Raw genomic sequence first — 10,608 nt, forward strand, 5'->3', positions numbered from 1 at the left:
GGGGGTTGACTTGTGTACAGGGATATGAATAAATTGGTTGAATGAAGTTAAAAAGATGTCTCACTGAAAAATAAAGATTTATTCAAAGGACTTGGTGTCACATTTTGAAACCCTTGATGATATTCCTTCTTTACAGACCCCATACATTGACCAGTAACAGCTCATCAGGTTCATACCAATCCACCGTTACTGGAGACCTGGCGTCTCCCTACACCAAGCAGTTTGCCCATTCCAAATCATCACAGTATCGTAGGCTGAAACAAGAATGGAGAAACAATGTCAATCTTGCCCGTTCCAGAATTCAGGTCAGTGGAAATTGTATAACACTGGTGTACATTTCTGACCATTGTGCACATGCTTTGTCAATCCCTTTTCTGGCCAGGTTTGTATATGCCTATTACGTCAACTTGACAAAACTAGTACAAACAAAACATGTCCCATATCACTTATTTTAACAGAATTCACCACTTGAAGACTGGAAAAGAGTACATCAATGTTTTACTGACTTGCCTTGCAAAGGCATGTATTACATTGAATGTCACACATTCTATAGGATTCAATGAAAACTCGTAGATGACATTGCAGGCTGCATAGTCATCATTTGATTGAAAGTGAACCAGAACTGTTTTCAACTTGACAACTTTTGGATGTAAGAATGTTGAAATTGCATGTTTTACATAGGAAATCAGGTTTTAAATTATGCATAACAATATTGATGCGCTGTTCGATGACAAAATCATTCTCTTTTTTAAACAGTTTTTCGTCTAAAATGGAAAAGAAACATGATTGTCATTAGTATGTAAACCCAAAATTTTGGAGTGAAAACTATGGAAAAGAGGCATGTAATAAAACATAGCCCAAACAAGGGACTATGTACCCTAGAGGCAGAAGACTATTTGTGCTCCTTATGTCGAGCAAATGGTCACCTACCCTCTGGCATAGAGTCCTATGTTTGGGCTATGATATATAATGTTAACATACTGACTTGACCTGGCAGTGATAGTGTACGTCATAACAGTGTGTTTATCTGCCTTCATTGTATTGAAAACCCTGCAGTGATAGTATGCTGGCATGCATCTAACCAATGCTATTATAAATTGGTTTCAGGGTCTGGGTCTGTTCGCTGCCCGTGACATTGAGAAACATACAATGGTTATAGAGTACATTGGAACAATAATCAGAAATGAAGTTGCCAACAGGAGGGAACAGCTGTATGAGGAAGCCAATCGGGGCGTCTACATGTTCCGCATCAACTCAGACTATGTGATTGATGCAACACTGACTGGTGGGCCAGCCCGTTACATCAACCACTCCTGTGCTCCAAACTGTGTAGCTGAGGTTGTCACTTTTGAAAAAGGAGAGAAAATCATCATTATTTCCAACAGAAGAATTGCAAAGGGAGAAGAGGTATGGAACAGTGTTAATTTGTCTGTGTTTGGAAAGTAAATTAAAGGACTAGTAATGCTAACTGTTGATGATTTTTTGACTGTTTTTAATATCAACCATGATTTCTTGTTCTACTCCCCAAAGCATGTTGATATATACAGTATTCAGCTTGTCAGCTCAGCCTCTACATGTGTAGACTGCTTGGTTGTTGTTGACAAGTGAATTCTGGTCTGGACTAGTGTTCAAATGTAAAAAATAACAATGCATTTAACACATAAATGCTTTGTAGACAAGTTAAATAGTGGGTGTTTCAACATTCCTTAGGGAGTAGAATTAGAACTTGCAATGCATATACAAAATAAATAGAATGAAAAAATCATGAAAGTTAGCATTAACAACCCTTTCATTCAAGTCAGGTGTATGGCTTACAACCAATGCAAATAAGCAAACTGACAAACAACAGACCATAGTATTCTGAAAGGATAACCCTACTGTACCTAGGATGGATAACCCACTGTGTCCAAATTGATCTCCTTAGGGTGTTCTCTGTAAACAGAAATCAGTTCCTGCAGTGAATGCTCAGAACCTTAACCAGTTCACCGCCATTTCCCTCTCTAGAGTTCCAACTTTACCATAGAAAGCAATGAGATTGGTTCACACCACAATGGTAAAAGGGTTAAAGGCTAGAGGTCAGGATCAAGTTTGTTCTAGTCTGTAAGAGGAGTATGAAGGTGTTATAGCCTTTTGTTTTCCATTGAAATTTTTATGTCGGAAGTAAATTTCCTGGGCAGACAATCTGATACTGACACAGGCCTTTAATCAAAGAATTGCATTGCTGTAGTAGTCTATGACCATTCTTACTTACAGTTGTTGTCTGCTTGCCTTAGAGGGAGTACTTTGTAATCGATAGATATCAACATATCAAAGAAACTAATCATGTCCGTACAAGGCTAACTTCTGTCTCTCTTTTCCTTTCTTTTACAGCTCACATATGACTACAAATTTGACTTTGAAGATGACCAAAACAAGATTACATGCATGTGCAAGGCACCCAATTGCCGTAAATGGATGAACTAAAAATAACAGACTTCTGTTGGAGAGAAATTAAAAACCAAACAAGTGAAATCAGCAGCTGTGAATTTTTATGAACTCTATCTGCTTCTGTGAAATTATTCAGAAGTTACTCCAGAGAGCAAAGCAAAACAGTAAAATAGTAAAAACTAATCCCTGCTGCAAGTCGACTCATTCATAATACCTGTATCTCTTATTTGTATATACTGATTTTTCCCTCTTTGTTTTGTGCCAAACGGGTAAAAAAAATGACAAAGTCGGTAATGAATTTTTTTATAGTACATACCTTTCACTTTAAAAGCATAAAGACATTTCTTTCTATTTTTTTCTGTTCATCATTGTGAAATAAACACTACCACTAGCAAGTGTACAGTATATGGACATCATTGTCCCAGTGGGATGAATTACTATTTTCATAATAGCCACTTTTATGTAAAATATAATGTGGGGAGGACAATTGCAGTTTGGAATAGCCACTTTCTGTATAAAGTAATGTCTTCTCATCTTTTTCTTTTGGGGGATGATAATTCAATACCAGAAGAGCCACTTTTGCCTTATATGGTCGAAGGGAGAAGTGGATGGGAGGGAATGGGATTGGGGAAAGTCATTATCTGTTTAAAAAACATATTTTGTTCTATTGTGTATTGGAGTGTCTAATAGGATGCGTGTAATGTTTGTGAAGAAAAAAATTGAATGCCGATATCGATGCATGAAAGTGGAAATTTAATTTTTGCAGAAATATAGGAAAAAAGAATCATGAATTTGATTGGAAAAAAATATATACTTTGTACATGTAAAATAAAATTGAGATAAATTCAGATGATGTCAGTCCATGAAATTTAGTGGATTGAACTTGCTGACGTTAATTTTACTCAGAATTTATTGCTTGTATTTTCCTTAGAATTGATATACTTTTCATGAAATGTAAGGTTTTTTCTTTGTTTTTTTGTTCCTTTTTTTGTATGTTTATTTTTCTTCATGTGTGGTATTTCAATGTCATAGTCTGAATACTGTCTGTGTATCTTTTTTTCCCATGATTCCATGAGTAGTGTGATGGAAACGGAAAAACTTGAAATGATTCTGAGTCATTGACAATAAATGACTTTTTAACAAGTAAACCAATGATAGTTTCATGGTTTCATTCTATCTCACACATGTATGCTTGTCTCTGAGCTGGCAAACCAAATAGAAAATCTGAAATCCATTGTTCGCTTGATTCTTGAATTTGTATTTTCTGGTTGAAGTTACTCTGATGGCCTGTTAGTGTTGAGTTTGATCATGTGACATCCCAAGTGGCACAGTACAATAAATTACCCACAATTCTCTTTGAGTGGTATCATGAAGGTTACTTTTCTGATAACTTTTTCAGTTCTGCATATGAGCAATAATGTGCAGTGTCAGAATAAATGCCAAATAATATCTAGTAAAAGTATGTTCAGATATTTTAGTGAAAGTTTCCAAATAACCATTAAGTCACTCCCTCTATATTACCAGACCGTCTGGTAGGAAGAAGAGCCCCCTGTGAGGAAAGGAGTACCTGATTTAGAGTTTGGGACCTGCAGCAATGCTTATTTAAATTGAGCCTCAAGGTGTGAAAGATTCCTGCGAAAATATTTTTAGCCCCCAAAATGTTTTTCAATGTCTGTGGAAACTTTGTGGAGATTAGTTAGTTCACTACCATGAGGAGTACTTTGATTAACCATCAAGACAGTCGGTAAGGAAAGATGCACTTTATTTTGAGTTTTGAGACCTGAGCTTAAAAGGTAGGTCCCGCCATATTATGAGGCTTTATCGTTTGACGTAAAGCCTATACTCTAGTTCTGGTTGTCACTGAAATTGGCATAGATAAAACAAACATTTACACACTGAAGCTAATTTGATGGGATTTTAGACTCTTATATTGTGTTATTTGGACAAAAACACGGCAAAAGTTGAACGTTTTCAATTCGATCCTGGGCACATTTTCCGAAAATTGCCGAACCCTCCCCGTTTTGGCATAAGTAGCGCTGACGTCACTTGTAGAAAATACGATAGCGACTTGTACGGGCCATAGTGCATTAGCTTTGATGTTAGTGATAATTGCATGAGCAAAATCAATGCACCTGAGAGTGTCATCTTCGCCAAAGAAGACAATGCCAACTGGCATTACATAGATGATCTTCAGAATTTACGGACATGTAGATTTTAACGATCGGGACCTCAACGGAAACGAGAACAGGAGCGGAACTGGTCGACCGTCAATGACGAGCAGGTATGGTGTTGAAATCTATCTATTAAAACCAGTTCTGCATATATCACACTCCAATACACTACCGTACACACAACATAAACTACCAAATATGAACTAAGTGTGGAGATGCCATGCCAGCCCTTTATCAGGGCTCGAAATTAGCGGTAGTCCCGTGTCACAGACTACCAACTTTTCTCTGGGCTACCAAAGTCCATGAAGTGGTAGCCCACACGGACTACCAAAGCCTGGGACATGAAATACTTGGCGTGCGATGTCCGTCACTTTCGGACGAGCTAAATGCAGTCAACATGCAGTTTCATTTGTTTGAAGGAAATATCCTTTCATCTGTAACACGATTGGAACTAATTTGAATTGAGTTGCTTTTCCGTGTGCAGTCTTTGCATGACAGTTCACACCATGCTGTTGATCGACAGCATACAAGACGTACGTACTTGTGTCAAGTTTTAGAGTTTTGATGCTGAAATTTCACAAAACTGTAACTTCTATATCAAGAGATTATGTAATCAGTTTGATTTGAAATAGTAATACAAAACACTGTCAGTTAACTGAGTTTCGCTGTCTTATATCTATGGTTGTCGATCAGTATCAATGTATTACGTTCTGTATAGAGAGACTCGGGTGTAACAAGGCATGCCAGTTCATAAAGATCATGAGCATATTTTTTTTCTTTACTCAAGTTACAATTTCTTTGGATGTATAAGCCGATTTTGAAAGTGATAGAAAGTATTAAAATATACATAAATTAGCATAAATTAAGCGTTCGTGACACATAACATGGGGTTTCTCGAGTTGAAGCCCCTAGTTTTACTGCTATTTTGTGTTGCTGAACCGGGGCTTATACTCGGATGAGTACAGTATCCCTAAACTAAAATATTCATGGACTACCAGCCATTGTCACTGGGCTACCAACTTCAGAAAATGGTAGCCCAAGTGGACTACCAGGGTAAAAAGTTAATTTCGAGCCCTGCCTTTATTACTTCCCAACATAAACAGAAAAAATCCAAATAACGCCGTGAGGTATGTAAATACATGTTGTAAGACACCGCCGTCAAAGTACTATCGATTCAACGGTGTTTCGCCATGTTTCCCATTATCATGAAACCACGCTGATAGACTCACTGTATCGTATCACTAACAGAATAGAGCCGATGTGTGAAGTTGCCTTCATTTCCTTTAATATATTGCGGATTACGTGTTCATTTCCATAAAGGAAGAGCATCGTATGGAACGCCGTTGCTGCCTTCTGAGGTTTATTTGCTGTATTTGAAGAGATGACATCAATATATGATTTAGTAATACCTTTATATGATAAGGCCGTATCAATATATGATAAGGTGACGCCATTATATTATAAAGTGGTGTCAGTATATCATAAGGTACCCTTAATATATAATTAGGTGACATCAATATATGATTTACCGGTAGTAATGCCTCCATAGCATCGCCCATAAATTTCGTCATTTATCACTTTGTAGTTCTACCGTGATCGAAGTACGGTCAAAGTATTCTGTTATATATTTTATCCATTTATCAAACCCTGTAACTCAGCTGCTGTGTTCACGGATAATTATTTTATAATTGTAATATTTTATTGAAATAAATGTTTTTGATTTTGAAAATTTCGTCATTTCGTTATGTACCCATTTCGTTTTTTATCAAAAGCCAGAGTAAAGTGACTCACTGAGACTTGGATTGGACTTTGGACATAAACCTTATTCTAGGATGGTAGGACTGTCTGATGTTTTTTTGAATGTGCGACGTTAGATTTCTTGAATCTGTATCCCTCAGTCGCTGTCAATTGCAGAGTGTGACGACAGAGGAGCTGCTGTGCTCAGTGAACTGTAATGTGGTCTTTACACTGTTTTTGTAAGTTTTAAAAAAGAAAATCACTGACATCATCATCCGTTTCTGCCATAACAATTTTATTCTCTTGAAATATAAATAAAGTACAGAAAGTGTCTCCAGATTAATATCTAGTCCGTTACCATGGCCGTTTCAACGTCGTGCTTAGGAGGGCCCGTGATGACGTCATCGTTAACTACAACACGGTTTTCTGAACTTCAACTGCTGTGATAGAAACAGAAACAGTAGCGATAATTGAATAAAATGCAGATCCTGTTTAAAATATCTATGTCACTTCCACATCTTCCAAGATATGTTAATTCAATCGAACAATGTATACAATTAAATGCAAAAATTACATTTTCAATTCACAGTATCTTATAAAACTCAGACTGTCTCTTATAGCATATATTTGCTATATCTGTTCGGTGTAATGTTGCTTTCCACGGCCGCTGTAAACTTAAAAAACGCTGATTTCATCTCTCCCGAAATCATGATTGCTATTGTGACTCAAAAGAGTTAAGAATTCCAAGAACTTATTGAAGACTGCAATTTACGGTTGACAAAATTAACGAGAAAACCACGGCCATGATAAAAGCGCCTGGAAAAAACTTGCATCATAGACAGGTTTCTCTACTGTCTATGCTTGCATACACAACTCCTTGAAAAAAATGTACGAAACAGCACATACATACTTGGTTGTATTAACAGGGGGGACACCCAAGGATACAGGGACATCCAGCTGGACAGTGACCGTAGCCAGGGCAGTAAACGGGATCGCAACAATCGTCGTCGACATGAACTGGGCCTTCAGCTTGCATCAGATCATTCAGCAAAGAAGTCTGATTTCTCTTGGGGCGTCAAGTTAATTGCAGGGGTGTCTCTGAAATCACCTGAAAATGGACATGAACGATTATTATGGCCTAAAAAGTGAAAGGGAACATTTCCATCACACAATATCATCTTGGTGAACAAATGGCAATGCCAACCATTAGTCAGATGTTTCTGAAATCATCGGACGAACGTGTCCTTTATTGAAACATCTTTTTACCTTCATGATTGAAATTACGAAATATTTCAAGCAGATTTAATCAAAAGAATCAGACTGTATACGACAGAAAACAAGTGAATGGAAATAAAGCTCTTGCCTTTTTCATATAAAACATTTAATAATAGTATGCATATACCGTATAATTGATGACATAAGCAAAATCATAGCTAAGGAGCGAAGACCCGGATACCTGCATTTTTTGTTTATTATATGGCGCCTTAACACTTGGAAAGAATGCAACTGCTATCCCTTACGTATGGAGACCGTAAGTAATTGTAAGAAAGTAATCAATGGAAAAGGCATGGGGAAAAAACGATACACAGGCGAATAAAAATTGGGTCGAGAGATGTGAAATGTTTTGGTCAGGGAACGAGGCAAACTTACGTATACACAAATTTACACAAAGCAATATTTTGGTCATCTTGTCCCGCTTTTATATTCTGCTTTTTAATTGTTTTTACTGGCTCTTTGCCCAAACATATTTGCTTTCATCAGTAAAGCACTCTTTAAAGATATACCTTTTATTTTTGGCACTCTACCTAATATCACTTACATGTTTTTACTTGTAACGATGATAGAAGTAAACTGTTACAGGTATGTTACAGGAGGGTATGTTTATCGAGTGCATTGACACGGTGAGAGAGTAGGTAATTAATTCAGAGGGATAAAACCACTGTTTTAGGAGTAGATTCCTAAACGCATTAAACTAAACCCCGTGTCAACGCAGAACTTACCAAAACATTCCACTAATGCCATAACAACGCACAATAATCCCAATACAAAGATAGCTTTCATGATTACTGACAAGGAAAAACAAAGATTATTGGTTAGTGGTGGTCTTCATCTGTTTAGCCGGTTCATAAACACTTTGTGACGAAGAGCGACAACTAATTGTGCGTGACATGCATGAAACACTATGTCAAAATACCATCCCTTGGAAATCAATCGTACGAAACGATTAAGACTGTATCAATAGTCGACACCGATGATAAGTAATTGTGACTGACAAAGGATTATTACAAAATTCAGCATACAAAGTTCAGCACGCAATGATCTGCGTTTGTGTTTTGTTCTTTTGTACATGTTGTTTTCCCGACTAAGTTAAGTTGTCCAAAATGATAAAATACTCAAAAAAGGTTATCTGAACACAATTTTTATTTCTGCATATGTGGTACAAAGTGTTGAAAGGTGATTAAGAATATACAATGCCTTTCCCTGCCTTGTCGATCAGACATTTACCAGTAAAATGACCATTCATAGGTAAATCCATGTTTTTTCGTAACTGGACTAACGTAGTGCATTGTGAATAACTAGCAAATTTGTGGTAAGATGCAAGTCGGTATGCTGTATGGCGAGATCGGACTTGCAGACAACGGAGCGTGAGAGCAAGGATTGATTCGCAGAGCATGTTAGAGATTTAACCCATCCTTCCCAGATAAAACTAACTTTTTCAGTGAAACCGTGACGGAAAAAATAACACACTTACCGAAAATGTTAGAATGATCCACAACTCAGACGGCTGAAAGTTGTGTTGCTTGAAACTGTCTTCCCTTTGAGTTAGATGATTTTCGTTTTCTATCCTCTTTTATAGTGGGCTATGCGTGAGAGTAACATAATTCTGAAGTTGTCTCTCCTTCTTCAAAAGATTTATTGAGAATAATTTGATATTTTTATGTCTTAATTAATCAGCCCTATTATCGCTTTGAGAGGTTATAGATGTGGCCCTATCTACGTTTTATGACTAATTTCACGAATGTTGTCATTTTCTTAAACATGCTTTCCTACTTACAGTAATTTTGGTAACCTTGATAATCTGTACACGCTATCTAATTGATGACATGGCAGAGGTTGGTAATTTCGTGCATCACGGAAGGAGCTGCAAGCCTTATTTGCTTTCATACTGAGTAAAACTGTTTCTTTTTACCTGCTTAGGTACCTTGGCGGTCCGTAGACACAATATTCTTCAACGTCCATCCGCTTCCCCGACTGATCGGCTAGTTCAAAACCAATCTGATTAAAATCAAATGTGGATATGGCGACGTTTCAACAGTTTCTGTTTCGTCGTTGTTCTCATTTATTGGGTTTAGTGGCGTGACTATTGTAACTGACAAGAACAACAAAAAACAAGCAAATCAAACATGGATAGTCACCATCCCTACTATGATTTTAATCACATTGGTTCTGAATTAAGTTTAGTTTTCATTAACCCAATGATGACACTGCAGTGTGTATTAGCCCCGCTCAAACATGAACAATTATTTTCGAAGTCTGCCAATAATACATGTATACTACCGCACATGAATTCCATCTATTGTCGTTGAGGTTTTTATCACAAAAAGCCTTAATACACTAGAGGATGTGTCCTCATGCCCCTTCGCCATGAAACAATAGCGAAAGTAGAAATGATGTATAATAGTGATGTGATGAAAATGTAGAATTGTCTTTTTGTGTTAAATGTCACATTATTCATCAGATTAAAAATTGCATGTCGTATCATTTGTTATAAAAATTCATAATATCATAAAACTGTATAATTTGATTTATTTATCTGTTTCCAGTTCTTGTGTTTGTGCGGACACAATGGTTTTCCCGCACGCATGGATGTGGGTATCTATCAACGTCACTGATGTTAGTAGTAAAGTAAACGTGGGCAACTGGGATGAAGTAAGAATTTTACACCCCATTTTATTCATTTATCTACATGAAGCGAAGGAAAAATTAACCATCCATGTAACTAAAGTGTGACCCTGACCTATATACGAACTCACGCACGCGCAGCAGTGCATTGTCCTGAACTAAGCGGGGAAATTCCCTGCTGAGCATGTTTATACATGTACGGGAAATTCCGTGTGAGTCATCACCATCAAACTAGCCTATATAAAGGACCCCCGTTGTCAGTCAGTTGCGGAGTCTAGCTGATGTTGAACACGAAGTTCCTATCGGTGCGAACTTGTTCACCTGATAGATAAAATTTTAGTAATTTCCTCTGAACTTAAAATGTGACGGA

The 10,608-nt window shown here is 37.1% G+C and overlaps 1 protein-coding gene and 1 long non-coding RNA gene across 2 annotated transcripts in view; one reads left to right on the forward strand and one right to left on the reverse strand.

Moving 5' to 3' along the window:
• LOC139117887 (histone-lysine N-methyltransferase 2C-like) overlaps nt 1-3,575 on the forward strand; it is a 44,384-nt gene extending 40,809 nt beyond the window's left edge. Inside the window, 3 exon segments of the mRNA XM_070681121.1 lie at nt 134-305; nt 1,108-1,407; nt 2,371-3,575. Coding sequence (XP_070537222.1) covers nt 134-305; nt 1,108-1,407; nt 2,371-2,463 — 565 coding nt within the window. The 3' untranslated portion in view covers nt 2,464-3,575.
• A 3,062-nt stretch (nt 3,576-6,637) lies between these two features.
• LOC139117769 (uncharacterized) lies at nt 6,638-10,035 on the reverse strand. The gene is made up of 3 exons (XR_011548572.1): nt 8,336-10,035; nt 7,246-7,443; nt 6,638-6,775 (listed from the first exon to the last, which is right to left on the reverse strand). It is a non-coding gene; the product is annotated as an uncharacterized lncRNA (long non-coding RNA).
• Nucleotides 10,036-10,608: the final 573 nt, after the last annotated feature.

This window comes from Ptychodera flava, chromosome 18 (genome assembly GCF_041260155.1).
Source record: "Ptychodera flava strain L36383 chromosome 18, AS_Pfla_20210202, whole genome shotgun sequence".
NCBI lineage: Eukaryota > Metazoa > Hemichordata > Enteropneusta > Ptychoderidae > Ptychodera > Ptychodera flava.